At 35.6% G+C, this 25,736-nt stretch overlaps 1 protein-coding gene across 9 annotated transcripts in view; it reads left to right on the top strand.

The window, feature by feature from the left end:
• LOC307193824 (uncharacterized protein) overlaps nt 1-25,736 on the top strand; it is a 168,437-nt gene that overhangs the window by 97,119 nt on the left and 45,582 nt on the right. For 2 of the 9 annotated variants that reach the window (XR_013830435.1, XM_079936383.1), the window contains one exon: nt 19,901-20,793. Coding sequence is in view for 6 of the 9 variants with exons in the window: in XM_079936383.1 (XP_079792509.1) it covers nt 19,901-20,064 (164 nt within the window). In the remaining 3 variants the exon portion in view is untranslated. Of the gene's footprint in view, nt 1-2,423; nt 3,253-19,900; nt 20,795-24,439; nt 24,528-25,736 lie in introns of those variants that run through there. The other 7 variants (XR_013830436.1, XM_079936385.1, XM_079936388.1 and 4 more) reach the window with 6 other exon arrangements.

Here is a 25,736-nt window from a genome sequence, read left to right as displayed (position 1 = left end):
GAGGATTCAACCAACCACAGATCGTGTAGTACTGTATGACTTATTGAAAAAAAATCCATGCATAAGTGGATCTGTGCAGTTCAAACCCAGGTTGTTCAAAGGACAACTGTAATGTCATTCAGATTCTCTACAACTTGTCATATCCCAAGTCTGGCATTCACTGAAGAACCACCAAGAATACCAAGAAAAGGAGAATTAGAATAAAAAACAAAAAAGAATCAGAATCATAGATGACCTAAACGTTCAAGTTCATACATATTTTGGTAAATATTATCAAGTTCAAGAAAATAGATGACAAGGTGAAGAATTTAACTTGACAACTAGAAACTATAAACTGATTGAAGTTGAACTGATAGAATTTAAAATTATACGAAATTTAAAACTCAGTAGTGGATTGGACACAGGTAAACAGAGGTAAGTGAACTGGAAGATAGAGTAGTAACAATATTAAGACTAAAGCATGGGAAACGAAAAGAATAAAAAGTACACAAAAGCGCATTTGAGACATATGGGCCACAATAAACATTTTTATCATATGTGTAAACTGGAGTCCAAAGAAAAAAGGAGAGAGCGATTGGGATGAAAACAATATTAACAGCTGAGAGTTCTCTAAAACTAAAAAGAATATATGGAGCCTTAAATTCAATAAGCACTAAAAAAAAGCAACAAGAACAAAGAAAACCACACCTAAGATCACCACAGTACAATTCATGAACAGCAAAGAAAAACATGACATCTTAAAAGCAGCCCGAGGAAAAAGAGAGAGATTACTCTCAAAGGAACAGTAGGATTGAGATTACAGCTTACTTCTCAGCGAAACTGACTGGATACTAGAAAATAATGGAATAACATTTTTAAGTGCTAAAGAAAAGAACTGCGCATTGGGAATTCTAGAGGCAGAGAAAATGTTGTTTGGAAGGAAAGATGAAATAAGGAAATTTGCAGACAAACAAAATTTAGAAAATATGTTCTCATCAGAACTGACTGAATTAAATTCTAAAGGGAGACCTGCAGGCAGAAGGAAGATTATCACAGATGAAAATAAGGACTTTATAAAGAATTATGTATAACAGAAAGGATAAATAAGTGGATAAACCTAAATAAAATCTAACAGCAAAAAAGAGTAATAATAAAATATATCAAACATTAGAATGCATTACAACAAAAGGAAGAGGAAAAAGTAGTAAAAGAAATTTAAGATCTCAGCATTGCTTGAGAAGAAGTAAAAGAGCTAATAAGTCATGGTACATGTGTAACTGCTACTTATGTAAAAATAACAAGCTAATACAAGGGAAAATGGAATTTGAAGAAATCTCAAAGGAAGAAAGAAGAGCTAAAGGAACATAACAAGGTGGGACAAATAGTAAGCAAGGAGTAAACGGTCTATAAGAAAATACATTAACTGTAAATACTGAAATTAAAGGACAAGGATTATTGAAACAAACCAAAAACCTAATTCTATGCCACCTACAAGAGACAAGAGTCAGATTGAAAATGAAAGGATTCAGAAATTATGTCATAACAACAATAAGTAAAATTGCAGAAGATTTTTTAATGTTAACATAGATTTGAAAGCAAAAAGTATCACTGGCGATAAGGCAGGATAATAAAACCCACTGTTACTTTACAAGGAATATATTATAAGTCTAAACTTCAATGCAATATATGAAGGGAAATTCCAAAAATCTAAGTAGAAGTAGAAAAATCTAAATTACCTAGATCAGTAACATAGAACCACAACAACAAATCAGCAGATTATAGAAGATCTGAATACCATCATTAAAAACTTTGGCCTAAATTTACATAAAACACTGCACCGACAATGATGGAATATATATATTATGCAGAAATTTTTAGGTGCACATGGCACATTTATAAAATTGACTATATTCTGGTTATAAAACAAGGCTCTGAATAAGCAAGAAATTTAAACCTGTATAACCAATATTTTACCAAATAGTTGGATATTAAAAACATACTTCTGATCATTATGTAGGTCAAAGATAAAGTCGCAATGGGAATTAGAATTTTATTAATTGAATGATAATGAAAATATGCCATAACAAAACCTGTGGGTTGCAAATAAAGCTGTGGTCACAGAGAAGTTTATGTATTCCAATTATACTCTCTAAATGTAAAACGGAAAGGAATAAAGCAACTAGAAGATAACCTATCACCCTGAGGTAGGCAGCTCCTGAACTGTACCTGGTGGGGAAGGCAGGGCAGAACTTCAGGAGGCCAGCTGAGAGCACGGTGAACACCATGTCAGGAGCAGTCTCCAAGAAAGAGAATTTAATGTACAAAGGGATGACTAAAATATATTTAAGAGCTAGCACCCTGACCCCTCTTAAGGATGACTTATGTTGCTGGGGAAAAAATAAGAAGTGCTCGATGTAGAAGGTGAATAGCTTTATAATTCCCAGGAGAATCTGGGTACCAGGACCACACAATGAAGAACTTGGAGTCCCCGTGGCTAATCCAGCAGAGAGAAAAGGAGAAACAGAGATGCGAGAGAAAATAAAGGGAACTCTTGGTGCAATTTGGTGCTGCTGCAGGCCCAAGTCCAGGTATGTGCTCTCTATCTCCACATCTTAAATAAAAGCCACCATGTTCCTCAGTCTTTCAGGTACTTAGAATTTCTCTTTAGAACCTGAAAATGGGGTCAGGTCTCCTGTCTGCATTGCTACAGTACAAAATAGAGGCAGGATGTTTGAAATAGTTCTCCATCTGGCAGAGGAGGCCTTGAAGCTGTGAGCCACTCGCTGCAAACCAGCAGGACATGAAGGATTCTTGAGCAGATCTGAAGCTACTGGGAGGCCTTTGAGGAGTTAAATCCCATAGTAAATACTGTACCTTCAATGGCCCCTTCTCCCTCTCTGTCCAGTCTTCCTCCACTCCCGTGGGGGCCCAAAGGGGTTAAATGAGCACTCTGATGTAATCAATATAGCAAATTACTGGTATCTTCTATGGATTATTGAGATCATAAATGCCCTATATACAGTATTATGTAGAAAGCAAGAGAGTTGATATAATACTTATATAAAACCGTGAAGGTGGAACTATCGTCCTTGGTCCTTACCATATAAACACACACACATAGACACACACACACTTAATGGAGATTGAAAATTTACTTATTTATTATTTTCCAAACCAATAGATGCACACCTAAATCTCCAATGGTAATGTCTATGATAAGCTTTTTTAGTCAGGGTATCATATGTAGACATAGCAGTTTCAATTCAAAATCAGGCTACCACCTGTTAAATATACAGGAGTCCATGTTTATGTGCCACGATCCATCACTGTTGTGCTAAAGCCATGTAAGCAAATTAAATGGGGATATCTAGGAATCACAACTACTACATTTGTCATATCTTTGACAGTAATACACATCTCTTCAATAATTCCAGAAATGCAGTATTGCTGTTGATTTCAAGCTTGTTGGAATGGGAGACAAGTTCAGTTCAGTTTCATTTGGCTTTCCTACACAAATTTGAAAAGCAAGACAAGGGGTGTTCTATCACTAACTGTGTTTTTTCCACTTATATATCAGGAACGGGATAAATATCCACAAATTTCATTATGAACCAGTGAGCACACTGTGAGTTGGGCTTGGGTCAGAACTCAGCTTATCACCTGACCTCCATATCTCTCATGCTAACAACTTGAGAGGGTATCATTTCTGTTTAATAGATGGTATTGATACCTCAGACCACTTATCTAGATGTTTTTGAAGTGTCTGAATGTTACCCCAGGTCAGTGTCAGATTCAATAATTCAGTTGCTGATTCAAGACTCTTATAAGATACACATATGCATGTGCACACACACACACACATCCATTCATTCATCTATCTGTCATCTACCTATCTATATCTATAAATATTTTTTGACATAGCATTAAGTGAAAGAAGTGTGAGAACATTTCCCAGTTTGTGGATTTTCAATTTTCCCTTGTGAAGACTGAGTTGCTATATTTATAGAAGCTTGAGAAGCTGGAGTTACTAGGTCTTAATGATTCATACATTTTATCATAGTAAATATCTTTTAATCCCTGATAGTATTTTTGACTTCTTTTTCTAATATTATTATAACTAAATCCATTTCTTTTTGATCAGTATTCTCCCCTTAGATTCTTTGTCACTCATACTTCAGACTTTCTATGTCCTGTTAAATTGGGTATGTCATAAATAAATAATAATTGTCTATTTAGCTAAATTAAATCTTACGTTTAATGTATTTATTGTGGTTTTAATTAGCCCTTCAAATTCTTGGGTTTCGCGTCTGTGGATTCAATCAACTTGGATTGAAATTTCCATTCATTTTACTACTACATTTTATATGAGGGACTTGAGCATCAGCAGATTTTGGTATATGCAGGGGCTCCTGGGACCAATCCCCCTCAGGTACCAAGGGATGACTGTAATCTTCTGCTGTTGGATAAGTACTTTATAAATGTCAATGAGATACAGTTGATATTGATGGTGGTTCAGTTCAACTGTATGCTCACTGATTTTCTGTAAGCAGAATCTGTCAATTACTGATAGAGGTCTGTTGAGGTCTCCAACTATAATAATAGAGCTGTTTATTTCATCTTGCCATTCTATCTGTTTTTGCCTCACTTATTTTGGTACTTTGCTGTTATGCACATACACATTAAGGATTAAGTCTTCTTAGAAAATTGACCCCCTTTTCGTTATGTAATGCTCTCTCTATCCCTGATAATTTTCCTTGTTTGAAGTCTGCTTTGCCTGACATTAATATAGCTACTCCAGCTTTCCCTTCATTAGTGTTAGTGTGGTATAGTTTTCTTCATCACTTTACTTATAATCTATGTCTTTCTTTTTAAAGTGGGTTTCTTGCAGACAACATATAGTCAGTTGTTTTTTTTATCCCTTCTGTCATTTTCTGTTTTTAATTTTTATAGTTGCATTTAATCCATTCACATTTAAAGTGATTATGAGTATAGTTGGATTAATCTCTCCCCTTTCTGTACTGTTCTCTATTCATTGCACTTCTTATTTTTTAATATTCTACCCTTTTCTGCCTTATCTGGTTTAATTAGGCATTTTATATGATTCTGTTTTCTCTCATTTCTTAACAAATCAGTTATACTTCTTTTTAAAAAATGATTTTAGTGGTTGCCCTAAGGATGGCAACATGTATTTACAACATGTATTCACAAGTCCACTTCTAAATAGGTCTATATTATTTTATGAGTGTGTAGGTACCTTAAAATATTTCGTATTCATCCCTTCTAACATTGATGTCACTCATTTCACTTATCAATAAGCTATACTCATCCAATATATTGTTGCTGTTGTTAGTTTGAACACTTATATTAAATCAAGTAAGAAAAAGAAAAGTAAAAGGGTTTATTTTACCTTTATGTGTTCCCTCTCTAATGCCCTTCATTTCTTTACATAGATCTCAGTTTCTAACCTGCATCATTTTCTTTCTCTAAACTTTAAAAAAATTAAACTTCTTTAAACATTTTTTGAAAGGCAGATCTACTGGTGAAAAATTCCTCATTTTTGTTCATTTGAGAAAGTGTTTATTTCTCCTTCATTTTTGAGGAACAATTTTCCTTAATACAGAATTCTAGCTTGGTGATTCCTTTATTTCAACATTTTAAATATTTCTCTCCACTCTCTTTTTGCTTGCATTGTTGATGACAAGAAGTCTGCTATAAATCTTATACTTCTTTCTTCATAGGTAAGGTGTTGTTTTTCTGTGTGTGTGTTTCCAGATTTTTTCTTTGATTTTCTGTAGTTTGAACACAACATGCCAGGTGAAAGTTTTTTTATTATTTATCCCACTTGGACTCCTCTGAGTCCTTGATCTATGGTTTGGTGTCTGTCATTATTTTTGAAAAATTCTTAGCTGTTTTCACCTCACAAATTATATCAATCTTGTGAACTGAAATCCCATGTTTTTTATTACCAATTCATACTCTCCTCTAATAAGCCATTCATCATAGAAGACCTGCCACCTTACACTTCCTCTAGATCCACCTCTGCTGAGACCATTGCATCAAAGTGAGAACTAATCTCGAACTGATATTTCCAATTTTCTCTTTGCACAGTGCTGAGTAGTGGGAACTTTAATTGTAACTGATCGATTTTTGTATTTTATGTAGTGTGCAGAAAGTTTATTTGCACAAAACATAAATAACGTGTGTATATATATGTGCATGTATATGTTATATATATGTGTGTGTGTGTGTGTGTGTGTGTATATGTATATATATATATATATATATATATATATATAAATGTTATGATTCCTTGCTTGGAAGGATGGAATCTAGGGCAACAAGAAAAGAGGGAGTGATACATGGTCTTCCTCTTAACTTTACCTTTTTTTCTCTCCTTTTCTTTTTTTACCTAAGTTATTTATTTAATTCATCTCCTGCTACAAGAAAAGTGATGCAAAATCAGTCTACTGGTCATCATTTGATACAAATAACGAACATGGGCTTAAGGTCCTATACATTTTACTGGTCCATGTGCAAGAATAGTCCAAATCTGAGCTGTGGTCCATGATGTAGAACAATGGTCCAGGTTTTCTTTATTCATCTTCATTGCAGGTCAGAAGTGGCTTCAAATGAGGGTTATAGAATAAAGAATGGTTACCATATCTCTAGGAAAAGGGCTTGGACCTGACGCAGAGATGGGGATAGACAAAAACTTGGGTTCTTATGTTTTCTCTGGTGCAAACAGGAAGGCGTTCAGCAAGCTGACTCCCACCCTGGGGAACATGACAAAGTAAATAGGGGCCTTCCAAGTGTGAGCTAAGCCCTCCTTGCTTGAGGCACCTCTAGACATGGGAAGCCCCAGATGTGGTTGGGACATACCTAGAACCCCAGAAACCCAGAGTCTAGCCACCACTCCATTTTTGACCTGATTCAAAGCTATCATTGCCTCTTTATTATTCTAGAGATTATAAAGAAATTATTATTCCTGATTAAAAACAGAATTATCAAATTTAAAATCATTGTGATAGCAGTAAGCAGCAAGTTATATTCCTTAGAAAATCAATGCAATGAAATACATACTCGGCATACATACATACTCAATTTTTCTCAGAATTCAGAAGAAAATAATAGAAACTAGGTGTGATGAGAAAAGAGTTAAGTGAAAGAAGGTGGAAAATAAAATCCAATCTACAGAAAATTGTAACTTCATGAAACAGTCACTTTTACAAATTACAAGATTTTTTTTAATCCAGAAAGTGACATAGTTATTTATCAGTTACTAGTTTCAGATTCCTTTCAACATTTCTGAAGACACAAGTCAAGATGAAGCTGATAATTGCCCAATATTTGATCTGATAAAAACATAATGCTGCAAACGAAGGAGAACTTTCCTCTGGTGAATGGTGGACTGGGGGGGGGGGGGAAATGAAGCACGTTTTCACCTCGTGGAACTGAGAATGCATGAAGAAACGTTGATAAAATATTTGATTAACTTAACCACAGATGTTCACAAACTGAGTTTTAAATAGATATTTATGGTTTTCCAAAGCAGCCGAAGCAGCAGCCCATCTTCATGGGATCAGCTAGTGAGTATCAAAATTATTTAATACACTCTATCCCCTACTGTCAAAAGTGAATACACTCAAGTGCTTGGCATTCGGTAGAATAGTGGTTAAGGAGAAACTTGAAATGTGTTTTCTCTTGTCCAGCAAGTTAACATTTTCTGTTAGGTTTCTGTTTTCTCTCAAAGGACCTACTCTTCTCTTGATGGTAAGTTATTCTCTTTAAGGACACGCTGTCCCCCTGCCCGTCCCCTCAACTACAGTAGTATGCTTTATCCAGAGATTTCTGTAGGGCACAAATATCATGATATGATAATGCAAAATACATATGTACATTTTAGTTAGCAGATGGTTGGTCTCCTTATATAGATTTTAAAATACAAATCAAAATAAAATTCAGATGGAATAAGGACTTAAATATATAGAGCATAAAATTACTGAAATAATACAGGAGATAATAAACTCTGAGCTGTAAAAGCAGACATAATGATTTGGTTAAACACCAAAAGCTTCAAAAAGTTTAAACAAATCTCAAAATAGAGAAATAACTTCTGCAATGCAAAATAATCAATATAGGGGCAAGAGATTTCATTAAAAAATAAAGGTAAATATTATATTGAATAAATGCCAGGAAGAAGAAATTCAGGAAAGCAAATGTAAAAAATGTGATAAATACAATGAAATGCTCAAACCAGTGTTCAACAAAACAAAATTTAAAATAAAAATAATATGAATGTTTTGTCTATATGTTTAATTCATGAAATTTGTTAAATGTAAACTGTTCAAATTGATGGAAATATAAACATTGGACTAATATTCTGTATTGTTTTGGATTTTGCTTTCTATTTGATGGTAAGATTTAGAGACTTTTTCATGTCTGTTTATAGATTTATAACTTTTTCAAAATACCTTCATAGCACATATTCTGGATTCTTCATAATTTATTTGTCATTCTTATGGGGATTTCAAGTTGTCCTCACTTGGTTGCTATGCCAGCAATTCTATACGAGAAAACCTTATCCATACAATTTGGTTTCGATGTGTTTTCTTAGCAGTCATTAATTCTCCTGAAGAAACCTGCTCCTTTTCCCAGACTTTAATTCAGGAAACACAAGGATGGTCACCTAATTTTAGAACTTTGTTTTGTGTTATTGAGATCTGTATTGTTAATCTTACGATCTCACGGTTCTTCCTCAGTTTGGTCATATTTCCTTATGCTAACAAAATCTTCTTTTGAGAGGTAAAAAAATATTTTTTATTCTTACTGAAGATGCACTTAAAATATTTTTCATTAATTTTTACTTTTGTTGTTGGCACCAAATTACTGAGTAAAGGGCAAAAGAAACAACTTTATTCAGCCATGTATAATTACAAATCAGTTTGTTGATATTTAGTAATATTGGTTCTTATTATCCATTATCCTAAATTAAAATTTAGTATATTTACAGACGCTCAGAAACACTAGGAAGTTAAAATTACATATTATTTCTTTGCTCTTGAAATTACATTTGATAAGCTTTTGTATTTTCTTAAGGAACAATCTGTGTCTTCAGCACTTTTTGATGTAGCATTACATGAAGAACATTTTCCATGTTATTAAATATTTTTTGAAAGCATGTTAATACCTACAAAACATTCCATCTTATGCAAGTACCACATAATTTATCTGTGCCTTTATTACTTGATATTAAATGTGTTTCTATCCCCAAACATTCTATAAAAGCATTCTTGCACATTAATCCTTGTTAATTGCTTTATTTCTTTAAAATAATTCTTATAATGCTATATAAGTAAAGTATGCTGTGGGCACTCAAAACCATAGAGAAAACAGTACATCTAAATGTATTAGTGTTTAAGAATCATAACACATCGAGGGGGATTTTAAGTGAATGAACCTAGTGATTAATTTTAAGAACATAAAACTTGAGACAACCAGATATTATGTGCTCCCTAATGTGAAGAAATAAGAAGTGTAGCACATCAACTATGAAGAACTCTTACCAATCAAATCTGAATCAAAACTGTAGTTCCCAATCACTAATTTGTTAAAAAAGAAAAACATGAAAATCGGAGAAATATGTTAAAAATAAAACAGGAATACACACAGAAAAATGCAAAATTTTGTTAACTCTACAAGGCAAATGACCACCCACAAGGAAGAATAAACGTCATGGAAAAAAGAGAGAGGGACAACCTATAGATTTAAAGACAAGAGAATAATCAAGCTATCAATATTCTGAGCCCTGTTGGGATTCTGATTTCAATAAAACAACTTTGGAAATAAATTATACATCATGCCGATATATACACTGACTAGATTTTTTAATATTAAGGGTTTATTGTTAAATTTGTGGGTGGATAGCTGGAAAAGCTTTTGTCGTATTTTGTATTTTTTTAGTCCTTATGCTATTTTTTCCCCGATGAAATGTTATGCTTAGGATTTTCATCTATACTATTCAGGGGTTAAAGTAACTCTGAAGTAATCCTAAAGTAACCTTAAAGTAATCGTGTTTTGGGCAGAGCCAAAACACGATTGGACATATGTTGATAATTATTGATCTTCTCTATATTTACATATTTTTTGAGAATTTAAAATGCCACAAAAGGGAGCAACAGGAAATGAGTTTACTATTTTGGTGGGGAATAGATAATACAGTCTTGTTATATATATATATATATATGGTTTATCCTGAAGAGATTTGGGAAAGGAAGTGATATGATGGGATTCACAAGTGAGAGTGCACTCTTATGAACATGGACATGAATTCATCCAGGAGCAAGGAGACCATTAATACCTTCCTCAATTTCTATAATTCCAGTCCCCTCTCTGTCACACTCTTATGGGCTATAATTTCTCTACAGAATGATAATAGAATGATAAAGAAAATAAGAATGAATTAAAAATGAGATGTGAAAGCCAAAGGGACTCCTTGGTAGAGGCAAAGAAGCCCTCGTTTTGCAGCAGGAATGCAGAGAAAGCCAAACATGAGGCCTGAGATTTATTAGTCTGTGCGACTAACTTCAAAGGAGGTTAAACTTGGCAGATTTGTTATACCAAGGGCATTGCCCCCATTGGGAAAATCTGAAGCTTTAACACACAGAATCTAGACATGCGGATGATTGCTTCTGAAGATTTTGATTCTTTTGATTCCTCTGACTCTTCTAAGCCTGCAGAAGTGTTCCATTCCTTTTTGCTAAGAGCAGTCATCTCAATAATCCTGAAAGGCAGCAGATATACCACTCAAGATCTGCCCTCACTTTCCCTCCTGGCCACTTGGCTTATACCTAGGTTTTAAGTCACAATATCAAGCAACTGAGGATGCACTTGGCTTCATAAACAAAGTACTGTAATTTAAAGATGCTGCAAATCTATCTGACATGTATCAGTAGCCATCTGGGATGTATGAGTGGCACTGTATTAGAAGATTCTTTATCAAAGGGACTAGAACATAGAATTGGAAAGGGAAGAATTTATTTACCTGAGAATATTCTTTGGAGATAAAGGATTTAGTGTCCTGGAAAGAACCTCAGGACATTGTACAAACTAATAAGGTGGCTCCCAGTACATGGCATGGTACACACAGTGGCCAAGCTGAGCAAAATTGAAATGCATGAACTGCAATGTCAGATGATGGATAAAGAAATTAAAAAGTTCAGAGAAGTAGACGTGCTAGAATGGATGTAATATGTACAGTCAGAAGATAAGCATGATGGTTATGTTCCTTGGGAAGGCCCAAGGACACAAAATTTATCAAGGCCATATGAATGGCCTGGTGAGACAGGAAGCAGCATCATTAAAAAGTTCAGGGGCTTCCCTGGTGGCACAGTGGTTGAGAGTCCGCCTGCCGATGCAGGGGACGCGGGTTCGTGCCCCGGTCCGGGAGGATCCCACATGCCGCGGAGCAGCTGGGTCTGTGAGCCATGGCCGCTGGGCCTGTGCGTCCAGAGCCTGTGCTCCGCAACGGGAGAGGCCACAACAGTGAGAGGCCCGTTTACAGGAAAATAAATAAATAAATTCAGTAGTGTCTCTACTTTTCATTTTAGGGCTGGAGATAGAAAATACTGTTACAGAATTTATCTAGCTGAAAACAATGTCCATGAATGGACTTTAAAATAGTAGAGTCTAGGTGGCAGCAGTTAACTGTCAGTAACCAGGTGGTACTTAACCACATATGTTGTGATCACTATCAAAGTTGGAGTAATAGCCCTGGGAACCAGATACACAGGGACTTACAAGGATGGTTAATAGAATATGACCTCCCTAGGGGCAAAATAGATTGGTGTCTGACAAAGTCACTACTCAGCTTGAACCAGCAGAAGAAATCAAGGTTTGGTGATTGGGCGTCTGAGGATAACCACCCTAATAAATATGTCATAATTCCTTGCATAGGTTTCAGACTGGGGACCATTGTTCAGAATCAGAGCCCACTAACCAGTGGTTCCAAGTGGAACAATTGCAATACCATAGCATGTATACAGAGCAATGATTTGCTGCATTTTTCCTCAAGAAAATTATGGCCATTTACTCACTTGACTATAAATTGCGAGATGGGGATTACTAATATTTTTAGCACTGTTGGTATAGGTTATAGGGTTTCTGTGATATTGAACTACGAATACTTTGAAACATTATTGTGGCCTTCCTATATGTATGGGGGCATATGGGAGACAGGTAATAAATCACTTACATAGACCACCTGATGGTCATTTCCCTGGACCCTGAATGTTTAATTGGTATTAACGTACTTGGAAGTTAGTACAACTTCCAGATTGGGTCCTTGGTTGTAGATAACTACCAAAATAGGGAAAGCCACATGGAAGCCTCTGAAACTGTTCCTGACATGAGAAAGTAAGTGAAAATATATAAATAAAAATTGTATTATATAGAGTTTAGGAGATTTATATCAGCTATGAGTTTCTAACAGAAGCAAGGATGGTGGTCCTTATCACATCCCCAGTTAAGTTACCTAGCAATGATATTGCAAAACCAAATGGATCCTGGAAGGTGACTGTAGACCGCTGCAAGGTCAACCCAGTAGTTGCCCTGATTGAAGTTGCCGTGATGGATGTGGTAACTTTGTTAGAACAGATAGAGCCTCAGGTTCTGGTATATGGACATTGTTTTGGCATATGCATTCTTTTCTATTTCAGTAAGAAAAGAGGATCAGGAAGAGTTTTTGCTCACTTCAAATGTGTAATAAACACTTGCAAATTTTGCTGTTGAGCTGTAATTCCTTTTCCTCTGCTATAATGTAGTCCAAAGGGATCTCGGACTATCTAAACATTGCAGAGCGCAGCACATGAATCCATTGTTTTCAGGATAGCATGTTAATCTCTTCAAATAGTACTATGAAGGCCTTCATGAGACACTGTTTAGAGGATGGAGTGGTCATGATGGCAGAGAGAGAGACCAACAGCATGGATTCCCACTAACTAAGGCTAATCTAGCTACTGCTACTGCCAAATGTCCAACCTGTAAGAAAAAGAGACCAAAACCAAGCTCCAAAATTACATAATTTCTTGAGATTTACTATCTACCTGGTAACAAGTTAACTATTTTGAATAGCTTCCATCCTGAGAATATCACTGGTCTTGTCACTAGAATAAATTTTTATTATATATTTCTGCCAGTGTATATGGGTTTCAAAAACATTCCTGTTCTGCTAATTGTTTTTCAAAGAAATGAGTTTTATGGAAGGTGTGATGGTTTATTTTATGCCTCAACTTGACTGGGCCACAGGGTGGCCAGATATTTGGTCAAACATTACTCTGGGTGTATCTGTGAGAATGTTTCTTTTTTTTGTTTGTTTGTTTTTTTCTTTTTAACATCTTTATTGGAGTATAATTGCTTACAAAGGTGTGTTAGTTTCTCCTTTATAACAAAGTGAATCAGCTATACATATACATTTATCCCCATATCTCCTCCTCCTTGAGTCTCCTTCCCACCCTCCCTATCCCAGCCCTCTAGGTGGACACAAAGCACCGAGCTGATGTCCCTGTGCTATGCAGCTGCTTTCCCCACTAGCTATCTATTTTATATTTGGTGGTGTATATATGTCCATGCCACTCTCACTTCGTCCCAGCTTACCCTTTCCCCCTCCCCATGTCCTCAAGTCCATTATCTATGTTTGCGTCTTTATTCCTGTCCTGCCCCTAAGTTCTTCAGAACCATATTTTTTTTTAGATTCCATATAAATGTGTTAGCATATGGTATTTGTTTTTCTCTTTCTGACTTACTTCACTCTGTATGACAGTCTCTAGGTCCATCCACCTCACTACAAATAACTCAATTTTGTTTCTTTTTATGGCTGAGTAATATTCCATTGTATATATGTGCCACATCTTCTTTATCCATTCATCTGTCGATGGACAACTTAGGTTGCTTCCATGTCCTGGCTATTGTAAATAGAGATGCAGTGAACATTGTGGTACATGACTCTTTCTGAATTATGGTTTTCTCAGGGTATATGCCCAGTAGTGGGATTGCTGGGTCGTATGGTAGTTCCAGTTTTACTTTTTTAAGGAAACTCCATATTGTTCCCCATAGTGGCTGTATCAATTTACATTCCCACCAACAGTGCAAGAGGGTTCCCTTTTCTCCACACCCTCTCCAGCATTTGTTGTTTGTAGATTTTTTGATGATGGCCATTCTGACCAGTGTGAAGTGATACCTCATTGTAGTTTTGATTTGCATTTCTCTAATGATTAGTGATGTTGAGCATCCTTTCATATGTTTATTGGAAATCTGTATATTTTCTTTGGAGAAATGTCTCTTTAGGTCTTTCTGCCCATTTTGGGGTTGGGTTGTTTGTTTAATTGGTATTGAGCTGCTTGTAAATTTTGGAGATTACTCCTTTGTCAGTTGCTTCAATTGCACATATTTTCTCCCATTCTCAGGGTTGTCTTTTCATCTTCTTTATGGTTTCTTTTGCTGTGCAAAATATTTTAAGTTTCATTAGATCCCATTTGTTTATTTTTCTTTTTATTTCCATTACTCTAGGAGGTGGGTCTAAAAGGATCTTGCTGTGATTTATGTCATAGCCTGTTCTCCCTATGTTTACCTCTAAGGGTTTTATAGTGTCTGGCCTTACATTTAGGTCTTTAATCCATTTTGAGTTTATTTTTGTGTATGGGTTAAGGTAGTTTTCTAATTTCATTCTTTTACATGTAGCTGTCCAGTTTTCCCAGCACTACTTATTGAAGAGGCTGTCTTTTCTCCATTGTATATCCTTGCCTCCTTTATCAGAAATAAGGTGACCATATGTGCGTGGGTCACCTCTGGGCTTTCTATCCTGTTCCATTGATCTTGATTTCTGTTTTTGTGCCAGTACCATACTGTCTTGACTACTGTAACTTTGAGTGTAGTCTGAAGAAGGGAGCCTGATTCCTCCAGCTCCATTTTTCTTTCTCAAGGTTGCTTTGGCTATTTGGAGTCTTTTGTGTTTCCATATAAATTGTGAAATTTTTTGTTCTAGTTCTGTGAAAAATACCATTGGTAGTTTGATAGGGATTGCATTGAATCTGTAGATTGCTTTCGGTAGTAGAGTCGTTTTCGCAATGTTGATTCTTCCAATCTAAGAACATGGTTTATCTCTCCAACAGTTTGTATCATCTTTAATTTCTTTCATCAGTGTCTTATAGTTTTCTGCATACAATTCTTTTGTTTCCTTAGGTAGGTTTTTTCCTAGGTATTTTATTCTTTTTGTTGCAATGGTAAATGGGAGTGTTTCCTTCATTTCACTTTCAGATTTTATATCATTAGTGTATAGGAATGCAAGAGATTTCTGAGCATTAATTTTGTATCCTGCTACTTTACCAAATTCATTGATTAGCTCTAGTAGTTTTCTGGTAGCATCTTTAGGATTCTCTGTGTATAGTATCATGTCATCTGCAAACAGTGACAGTTTTACTGCTTCTTTTCCAATTTGGATTCCTTTTAGTTCTTTTTCTTCTTAGATTGCTCTGGTTAAAACTTCCAAAACTATGTTGAATAATAGTGGTGAGAGTGGGCTTTTTCCTTGTCTTTTTCCTGATCTTAGTGGAAATGATTTCAGTTTTTCACCATTGAGAATGATGTTGGCTGTGGGTTTTTCATATATGGCCTTTATTATGTTGAGGTAAGTTCCCTCTATGCCTACTTTCTGGAGGGTTTTTTTCATAAATGGGTGTTGAATTTTGTCAAAGGCTTTTCTGCATCTATTGAGATGATCCTACGGTTTTTCTCCTTCATTTTGTTAATATGATTTATCACATTGATTGATTTGCATATATTGAAGAATCCTTGCACCCCACTCGATCATGCTGTATGATCCTTTTAATATGCTGTTGGATTCTGATTGCTAGTATTTTGTTTAGGATTTTTGCATCTAAATTTCTTAGTGGTATCGGCCTGTAGTTTTCTTTTTTTGTGAAATCTTTGTCTGGTTTTAGTATCAGGGTGATGGTGGCCTCATAGAATGAGTTTAGGAGTGTTCCTCCTTCTGCTATATTTTGGAAGAGTTTGAGAAAGACAGGTGTCAATTCTTCTCTAAATGTTTGATAGAATTCGCCTCTGAAGCCATCTGGTCTTGGGCTTTTGTTTGTTGGAAGATTTTTAATCACAGTTTCAATTTCAGTATTTGTGATTGGTCTGTTTATATTTTCTATTTCTTCCTGGTTCAGTCTCGGAAGGTTGTGCTTTTCTAAGAATTTGTCCATTTCTTCCAGGTTGTCCATTTTATTGGCATAGAGTAGCTTCTAGTAATCTCTCATGATCCTTTATATTTCTGCAGTGTCAGTTGTTACTTCTCCTTTTTCATTTCTAATTCTATATTTTGAATCTTTTCCCTTTTTTTCTTCATGAGTCTGGCTATTGTTTATCAATTTTGTTTATCTTCACAAAGAACAAGGTTTTCGTTTTATTGATCTTTGCTATTGTTTCCTTCATTTTTTTTTTTCGTTTATTTCTGATTTGATCTTTATGATTTGTTTCCTTCTGCTAACTTTGGGGTTTTTTTGGTTCTTTCTCTAATTTCTTTAAGTGTAAGGTTAGGTTTCTTATTTGAGATGTTTCTTCTTTCTTGTGGTAGGATTGTATCGCTATATACTTCCCTCTTAGAGCTGCTTTTGCTACATCCCATACTTCCCTCTTAGAGCTGCTTTTGCTACATCCCATATGATGACCCATAGGTCATCGTGTTTTCATTGTCATTTGTTTCTAGGTATTTTTTGATTTCCTCTTTGATTTCTTCAGTGATCTATTGGTTATTTAGTAGTGTATTGTTTAGCCTCCATGTGTTTGTATTTTTTATAGATTTTTTTCCTGTAATTGATATCTAGTCTCATAGCATTGTGGTTAGAAAAGATACTTGATATGATTTCAATTTTCTTAAATTTACAAATGCTTGATTTGTGACCCAAGATATAATCTATCCTGGAGAATGTTCCATGAGCATTTGAGAAGAAAGTGTATTCTGTGGTTTCTGGATGGAATGTCCTATAAATATCAATTAAGTCCATCTTGTTTAATGTATCATTTAAGGCTTGTGTTTCTTCATTATTTATTTTCATTTTGGATCATCTGTCCATTTGTAAAAGTGGGGTGTTAAAGTGCCCTACTATTATTGTGTTACTGTCGATTTTCCCTTTTATGGCTGTTTGCATTTGCCTTATGTATTGAGGTGCTCCTATGTTGGGTACATAAATATTTATAATTTTTATATCTTCCTGTTAGATTCATCCCTTGCTCATTTGTAGTGTCCTTCTTTCTCTCTTGTAATAGTCTTTATTTTAAAGTCTGTTTTGTCTGATATGAGAATTGCTACTCCAGCTTTCTTTTGATTTCCATTTGCATGGAATATCTTTTTCCATCCCCTCACTTTCAGTCTGTATGTGTCCCTCAGTCTGAAGTGGGTCTCTTGTAGACAGCATATATATGGGTCCTGTTTTTGTATACATTCAGCCAGTCTAAGTCTTTTGGTTGGAGCATCTAAACCATTTACATTTAAGGTAGTTATCGATATGTATGTTCCTATTACCAGTTTCTTAATTGTTTGGGGTTTGTTACTGTAGGTATTTTCCTTCTCTTGTGTTTCTTGCCTAGAGAAGTTCCTTTCGCATTTTTTGTAAAGCTGGTTTGTTGTTGCTGAATTCTCTTAGCTTTTGGTTGTCTGTAAAGGTTTTAATTTCTCTATCAAATCTGAATGAGATCCTTGCTGGGTAGAGTAATCTTCGTTGTATGTTTTTCCCTTTCATCACTTTAAATGTCATACCATTCCCATCTGGCCTGCAGAGTTTCTGCTGAAAGATCAGCTGTTAACCTTTTGGGGATTCCCTTGTATTTATTTGTTGCTTTTCCCTTCCTGCTTTTAATATATTTTCTTTGTATTTAATTTTTGATAGTTTGATTAATATGTGTCTTGGCGTGTTTCTCTGATAGTATCCTATTGGACTCTCTGTGCTTCCTGGACTTGATTGACTCTCTGTGGAATCAGGAGGTGTTGCTTTCCTGGTATCCTTGTGCGACAGTACCCTAAGGTTTCAGCACTATGAACCAGGGAAGCTCACCCCAGTATTCAGCTTCAGTATTCAGTCGCTACTGGGGTTCCACTTGCCCCCTGGTTGATCTCAGTCTCCATTTCAAGTGATATTGTATGACCCAAAGCCCTACTCTGTATCACATTGTTGGTCTTTCTATCCTGGTCAACCCCTACCTTAATCTGGTGTGGTCAGACCCCTATACAAAGATGCTCCTGTCAGGCATGACCTTCCAAAGGATATATCTCCCTGAGAGCAAAGGCAAAGGCCAGACCTCTTTAGGGTAAAGTTAAATTCCCTACAAGTACATTTATCAAAGTCACATTTATGCTATCATTTTAAGGATTTGCAATAGTGATTCCAAAGTTCAGACAACATTGTAAAGTTTCTTGTCCTTTTATTCTGTTGAAATAATGACACCTGCTTACTAGGAATATGAAAAGCTCCAACCAAGGTTACACTTGGACACAATTTCACTTATATGCCAGCTCTAAGATGTCACTTGCCTGTTCACTATCCTTAATTTATCACAGAGTTAATTAAATTTTATGCTCTTCTTGTATAATCATTTGTACACCTTCTATGATTAACCTTACACAGTCATTTTTCCACAATAATTTAAACAAAATTTTAGTGTATTTAGCTCATTTTTATTGTATGTGTTCTGTGATATTAGGAAAATGTCACTTAATTTACGAAATTAAATCTAAATATTTTTATTATCCATAAATCTTATATTTATTTAGTATAGGTCTTGCCATCATGGAATGTTTTTCTATTAGAAACTTTGATAAATGTGTTGTAACCATAGGAATGATTTGCAAGACAGCAGGAGTAGTCAAAATAGACTAAATTAATGTGTTAGGTTTAGTGTTCACACAGCATGCTTTACTTTAATTGATTACTCTATAGCCAAACTTAAATTACTAGTATCAGTGCTGATAGAAGAAAATGAATATTTAATAAAACACCCTTTGTATCATAGTAGCAGATTAATCTAAGTAAAAAAGCTATCATTTGTAATAAGTTTTTAAGGCTACTTTGATATCTTGAATACATGCAATATTAAAGAGCTTATAAATACAAAGAGCAAGATAAGTTGGGATAATTTAACAAAAAGTCTCTGCAATTAACTTTGAATTATGATGCATTTGGATTTAAAAATTAAGTAATACACTTACATTGAGAAGAAGTGGCAATACATTTTTTCTAGCTTTGAAATTGCAACAGATTCATTTATCAATAGAATTATATCAACAAAAATAACATAATGAGTAAACGGTAAATGATTAATTTATGAACTTCATAACTAACTCTTAGAGTCATTGATGTTTACATATAGATAATCTTAAGACAAATAATTCATGGATAAAGTACATTTTATCCCCCCATCATCAATCACCATCATTGTCATCAATACAACAGAGTTTTTGGAATAAAACTCAAATGAATAACAATAAGGAATATCACATTACTAAAATGTAAAAAATTATATAACTAAGAAAAAACCTTGTAAGTTAATATTGAGAGTAAAAATAGAATAAAATTACAGATAAGGATAAAAGGCAAATTTTATGCATTCTTAAATATATTCTTTAAATCCCAAACATAATTTTGACTATTAAATTATTTAAATTCCTTAATCTGGAGATGCGTTACAAAAAATAATCCTGTATACACTATAAAATCAGAAGTATATAACACCTTAGTGGTTTATTATGACTGTTGAACTTCAACTGTGTCTTTAGCTCCATGGATTTTATTCCATTCTATGTTAAAATTGAAAATCAGTGATTGCAAGAAAAAAATTAATTCCCGTTTTTTCCCCCATGTTTCTCCCAAAGTGGCTGAAGTAGGAGATGGAAACATTACCATTGAAAAAGAAGGTACAAGAAGAGCCAGATTTATGGGCATGCACCTAGTGCATCCACTCAGACCCAGACAGAAGGACTACACACTTGGTTTAATGCTCTATTGTTGCCATCTTGAAATTCTGAAGAATTTTTGAATAAGCAGCACTGCATTTTCATTTTTCACTGAGTATGCATAGCCATAAATAAAGTCAAACCTGTTGGTGATGTCAATCTGGAAAACTCCTATCTGGGTCAAGGAGAGACTGACTGGGCATGGCTGCCAGGCATGTGCTTAAATGAATACTTGGAGAGACCATATATAAAATAGATAAACAACAAGGATTTACTGTCTAGCATAGGGAAATATATTCAGTATTATATAATAACCTATAATGGAAAAGAACTGAGAAAAAAGAATATATATTAATTTATTCATACAAATGTATAACCGAATCACTTTGCTGTACACCTGAAACTAACACAATATTGTAAATCAAATATACTTCAATTAAAGAAAAGAATACTTGGAGAGAACATGACTATTCTCTGAAACTTGGAATAAGCCTATGACCCTGGGTTTTATTCCTTTCCAGTACAGCTTGTCTGTTCTGAAGAGATTTTGACTGGCAAATAGTGAAGAGACCCTTCTTTACTTGATAAAAGCAAACAAATAAATACCAACAATAACCAAAAAAAAAAGAGGATGGGCAATATCAATATTAAAATGGACAAATTCATGATCCACAAAGAATATATAATAATATGAATAGCAAACACTTTTAGAATAATGAGAAGATGATTAATATTGGTCTTATAATGTAAGTGGAAATCTTTGACTCATCTCTCAAAATGATTTTAAGCAAGTCCATAGAAAACTTTAAAAATGATATCGATTTTGAAGAGTATAAGTACAAGTCTGAATTAATAGGTTTATACTGAAATTTAAAATTAGACTAAATAGACATGCAAAGAGCTCCCAAATATCTGAAAAACGTTCAAAATTTATGTTCTCAAAGCAATAAACTTTAATCAGTTATTAAAAATAGAAAAAACCCACAGTTTCTGGCCTCAGTGCAATAACTTGAGAAATTAATAAGCTTAATAACACAATAACAAGTAAGAAATTATAGAACTCATTTAAATAGCTCTAATTACTCTGAAAGAAAGCAAAATTACAATGCCTATTTAGAAATTAAGTACTTACAGAACCAAACATAACAAAGTATATAAAATATACTAAACCTTTACTCAAAGAGAACATGAAAAGCTATAAATCCTTTCATTATTAAGAAGAGAGTATATATATATATATATATATATATATAAAAAACATAATTATTAAATTTCAGTGGATTTATTGTGAAAATGGACATGAAATTAGATGAAGCTAGAAACAGATAACACTCCATGAGAGCTTAATATATGACAAGACTTTTCTATAAATATTGCTGGGATTATCAATCTCAGTCTTGAATGATACTATTATGAGCCTTATTTCACCTATGAAGAAACTCAGGCACAGAGATGTTAAGTAACCTTTCCAAGTAACTTGCCCAAGGTCACACAGATGTGTAAATGGAAGAGCTAGTTTATGAATAAAGTCAGTGTAGAATCATAACCTGGGCTCTTAACCTCTATGCTCCACCCCTTTGTATAATAAAATAGCTCATACTGACATATGATTACTACTCACCAAGCCCTACTCTGAGTGTTTTACATGTTTTAATGAAAGACAAAATAGGTCAAAAAAATATGAAATCAAAGTGCATTTGACTGTTATGCTGTACCCACATGGACAGAAATTCTGTTCTTTTTATCTTAATTTCACTCTTTGGGGACATAAACTATTGTTCAATAAGTTTTATTTTAAGCTGTGAAGGGCATTTGAGCTGTTCTTTCTGACCCTAGCTGTGTGTGTTTGTTTGTTTGTGTTTTGGCAGGTGGGAGAGGGAGATACATTAGGAGTAGATATAAATTAAAGCCTCATAGAATCAATGAGAGACAGCAATACTGAAATTATAACAAGGCACATGTCCATGGATGCTGGAAAGCAGAAATTAAGGGTAAGGACATGCAACAGCTTTATACTATTCAAGATGTCACCAGCAGTCCCTCTGCCAAGATCACAGGTGCCATGCTAGAGCTACCAGGGCAATTACTGCTGTCATGATAGTAATGACACAACAAAACAAAACTCTCCCAATTCTTGAGCCAAATGTCCCACTTTGAAAATCCACATAGAAAGGGTGAATGTGCATTTGGTTAAGCTTGAGTCACATGTCTGACCATAGCCCGCAAAGAAGGATCTGCCCTCTCTACTTCATATGAGGCACTAAGGTGAGAAATATATAATGGGCATGGGAATCCTCCTCTGTCAGCACCACAAACAGGGTAATAGAGGACTGTCTGGCAAGCAGGCCATCCTGACAGCACACATACAAAAAAAAACTCACATTCACATGATTGCTTGTTTGCTTCTCTTGCTTTTCCATGAGTTTCACAAAAGTAGAAACTGTTCCACAGTTTTCATCATCTGTTACCTAAATCATTTCTTTCTTGAATTTATTAGGCATTTAATATAAGCACTTTGACAGAATTGATGAGTATTTCAAAGAATGAATGAATGAATGAATAATCAAAAGTATGTTTCTTTCTAGAAGTTTAGAGTCTACCTCTACCAAACAAACAAGGCACAGCAATTAGAGATACCAAAGCATAACAACATATACAATTTAATACATATCTTCTTCTTTACAACCCATAGTTGACCAGAACAATGTATAGTTTGCCTTGACTGTCATCAAAATTAAGAGAAAAATCTATTCACGCCGAAAGACAGCAAAACATGTTAATATATTGCTCATGTGTTGTTTACATCATGAACCATTTCCTGCAAAATGAAGAATGACAAATTACAAATTACATGACCTTTGAAATACACTATCATTTATGGCAAGCCTTCCTTCAAGGATTTTAAATAGTAGGATAAATAGGTTGTCAAAAAAAGAAAGAAGCGACTTACAAAACTATCATCTAGTTGAGTGGCAGGTTTTTGTATGAACACTTTTTTGAATAAGAATGCTGAGTTTCATATATATATATATATATATATACACAACATACAAATATATATATTTTTTGTATATATATACAAAATTTGTATATATATATACACACAAATATATATATATTTTTTAATGATCATGAGTACTAACTCTAAATCCTTACAGAGAAAAAAACCATGCAGAAAAGATTATCTGTTTTGAAAATGTGAAGTTAGTTCATATCTTGCTTCATGTTGTAAATATATTGAGCTTGAATTTGCACAAGGACTGGATTTGAAAGGAAAAGTTTAAGATTATCATGCCATTTCTTAGAATCAAATCAAGAGAAAAATTTTTTCTTTGTACAGTTGGGAGTGGGAAGTGCATGAATGAATTCTTTCTAAATTCCTTTTAAAATAATTTTTCAATAAAATTTATGTAAAATTCACACTCAGGAAAAAAACAAACAGTGAAACTGTGTGGAAAAATTAAATAAAATGGGAAATATGGAAACCATGATTTCAAAGTTCTTTAGTGACACTGTATAGAAAGTGTATATAAACAAATAATGTGTAATGCTTTGTACTAGTATATAGCTCTAGGAGTATTTTGATCCAAAAAAAGTCCTTGTTTTATAGAAATCCATGAAATTTGAGTTCTGCTTTAAGGAATTTACAGTGAAAACCTTGAAATTGCCTTGAGGATGAATTAAATTAATTCATTATGTCAAAATTTGAGGAAGAGACTTCATAAATGGAACAGGAGAATTCATTTTACTTATTTTACTGGCTCAGAAGAACACACACATGAATTTTGAAAATTTGAATGACAAGAAAAATTGTTTCTTTGAGAACTCACTTGACATCCTCTTTCTTTTTGATTACTTTGGAGACCTAATATAAATTCACAGACATATTTTCAACCATAAAATCTATCTTTTGATAGATTTCTTAAAGTGGCTTCCAGTTTATAATGAATAATTTGTGCCTTAAAATGTAATGTGTGGGCTTCCCTGGTGGCGCATTGGTTGAGAGTCCACCTGTCGGTGCAGGGGACATGGGTTCGTGCCCCGGTCTGGGAGGATACCACATGCCGCGGAGTGGCTGGGCCCGTGAGCCATGGCCGCTGAGCCTGCGCGTCCAGAGCCTGTGCTCCGCAACGGGAGAGGCCGCAACGGTGAGAGGCCCGCGTACCGCAAAAAAAAAAAAAAAAAAAATGTAATATGTGAAGAGACAGTTTTTGCCCCACGAAGGGCAGTGGAATTGGTTGGTAGACTTAGGGATGAACGGTGCGGAAAGATCTTGAAAGCTGTTGGTTGTCTAGTAAATGCACACGTGGCCTCAACACCAGAGCATCACGTGCCTTGGTGATCCCTGACCCCTGGAACTGGAGCTGGTGTTTCAACCATTTTACTCTAATTCAATATTAATAAATTTCTTCTTCTGTTACTTTGATTTTTATGGAGTTGTGATTTTTTTTCATGCAGGACAGATTGATCAAGTAGATATGAGAGAAGGGTGGAGTCAAGATGGTGTACTAGGAGGACACAAAATTTGCATCTCCTCACAACTAGGGTACCTACCAGGCAATGGTGGGGGCCACGGACACCTAAGGGGATGGGAGGAACCCCCAGTGACTGGGTAGGATGTGGGGCATGGGGGGAGTGAGGGAGGAGGAGAAGTGGAGGCGAGTCAGGACTGGCCCCCCTGAGGGGTGGCTGGGGGAGGGGAAGGGATCCCATGCCAGAAGGGGGAAATTGGAGGACCACTGGGAGGGAAGAAGATCAAAAGGGAGCATGGCCAGGTTTCCCCTGCCCACCACCTGGGCCCCTCCAGCCACTCATGTCCTGAGGGAGTGGGAGGGAGGGAAGGGTGATCAAAAGTAAAGGCCAGACCTCTGGGACTGGCACCCCTGCGGGGCGGCTGGTGGAGGGGAGGAGTTCCTACACCCAGCGAGACCCACTCACAGATAGGGGTCCAGCAGCGATGGGGGGAGACCCTGGGGGAGACCATGGGGGAGGGGCACGAAGGAAGGGAAGGGAACACGGCTGGTGCTTTCCCTGTACACTTAAGCACCAGGAAGCCTGTTGGGCTCCCAGGCCTAATCCTCTGCATTCGGAGCCTCCCTCCTGCAGCACAGAGCCCAAGCCCCGCCCAACATCCCCACCCAGGGCCGTACCTCTACACTCAGAGACCCCCTCCAATGAGCTTGGCCTGAACCCCACCCACACACCCTCACGCAGGGTCCTATCTCCAAACTCTGGAAGCCCACAGTCCAGAGGCCCTCCTTTCCACGTGCTGCCTCTCCCCTTCTGCTCAGGTCCTAAGCAGAGGCCCCACCCCGCACTTGAAAGTCACCCCCCACCCACGCACCTAGGCCCCGTCCCACACTTGGACATCGCCCCATGTAGGTCCCGCCCCACACTCAAAAGTCACCCACCCACCCTAAACACCGCCCCAGCCTAAGTTCCCCCCCCAAACTCCACCCACATAGCCAAGGCTGTTTTTCTTTTATTTTCTTCTATTCCTTTTTGCTCTGTCAGATTAGGATTATGTTTTACCTTGTTGATTCATTATTGTTGATTCTTTTATATTTTTATTTTTCATAATAAATCTTTTATTTTTCTAATTTTATTTTATTCTTTATATTTTGTTAGTGATTTTTCCTTTTGGCTTGTTCCCCCCCCCCCAATTTTTTTTTCTTTTTTCTGTTGTGTATTTATTTTACCTTGTTGCAGTTGTTTCAATTATAGTTTTATTTATCCTAATAGATTTTTTATCTTT

This window comes from Stenella coeruleoalba, assembly GCF_951394435.1.
Source record: "Stenella coeruleoalba genome assembly, chromosome: 11".
NCBI lineage: Eukaryota > Metazoa > Chordata > Mammalia > Artiodactyla > Delphinidae > Stenella > Stenella coeruleoalba.
Note: the sequence above shows the minus strand (reverse complement) of the source record. Positions and strands in the feature narration are given on the sequence as shown.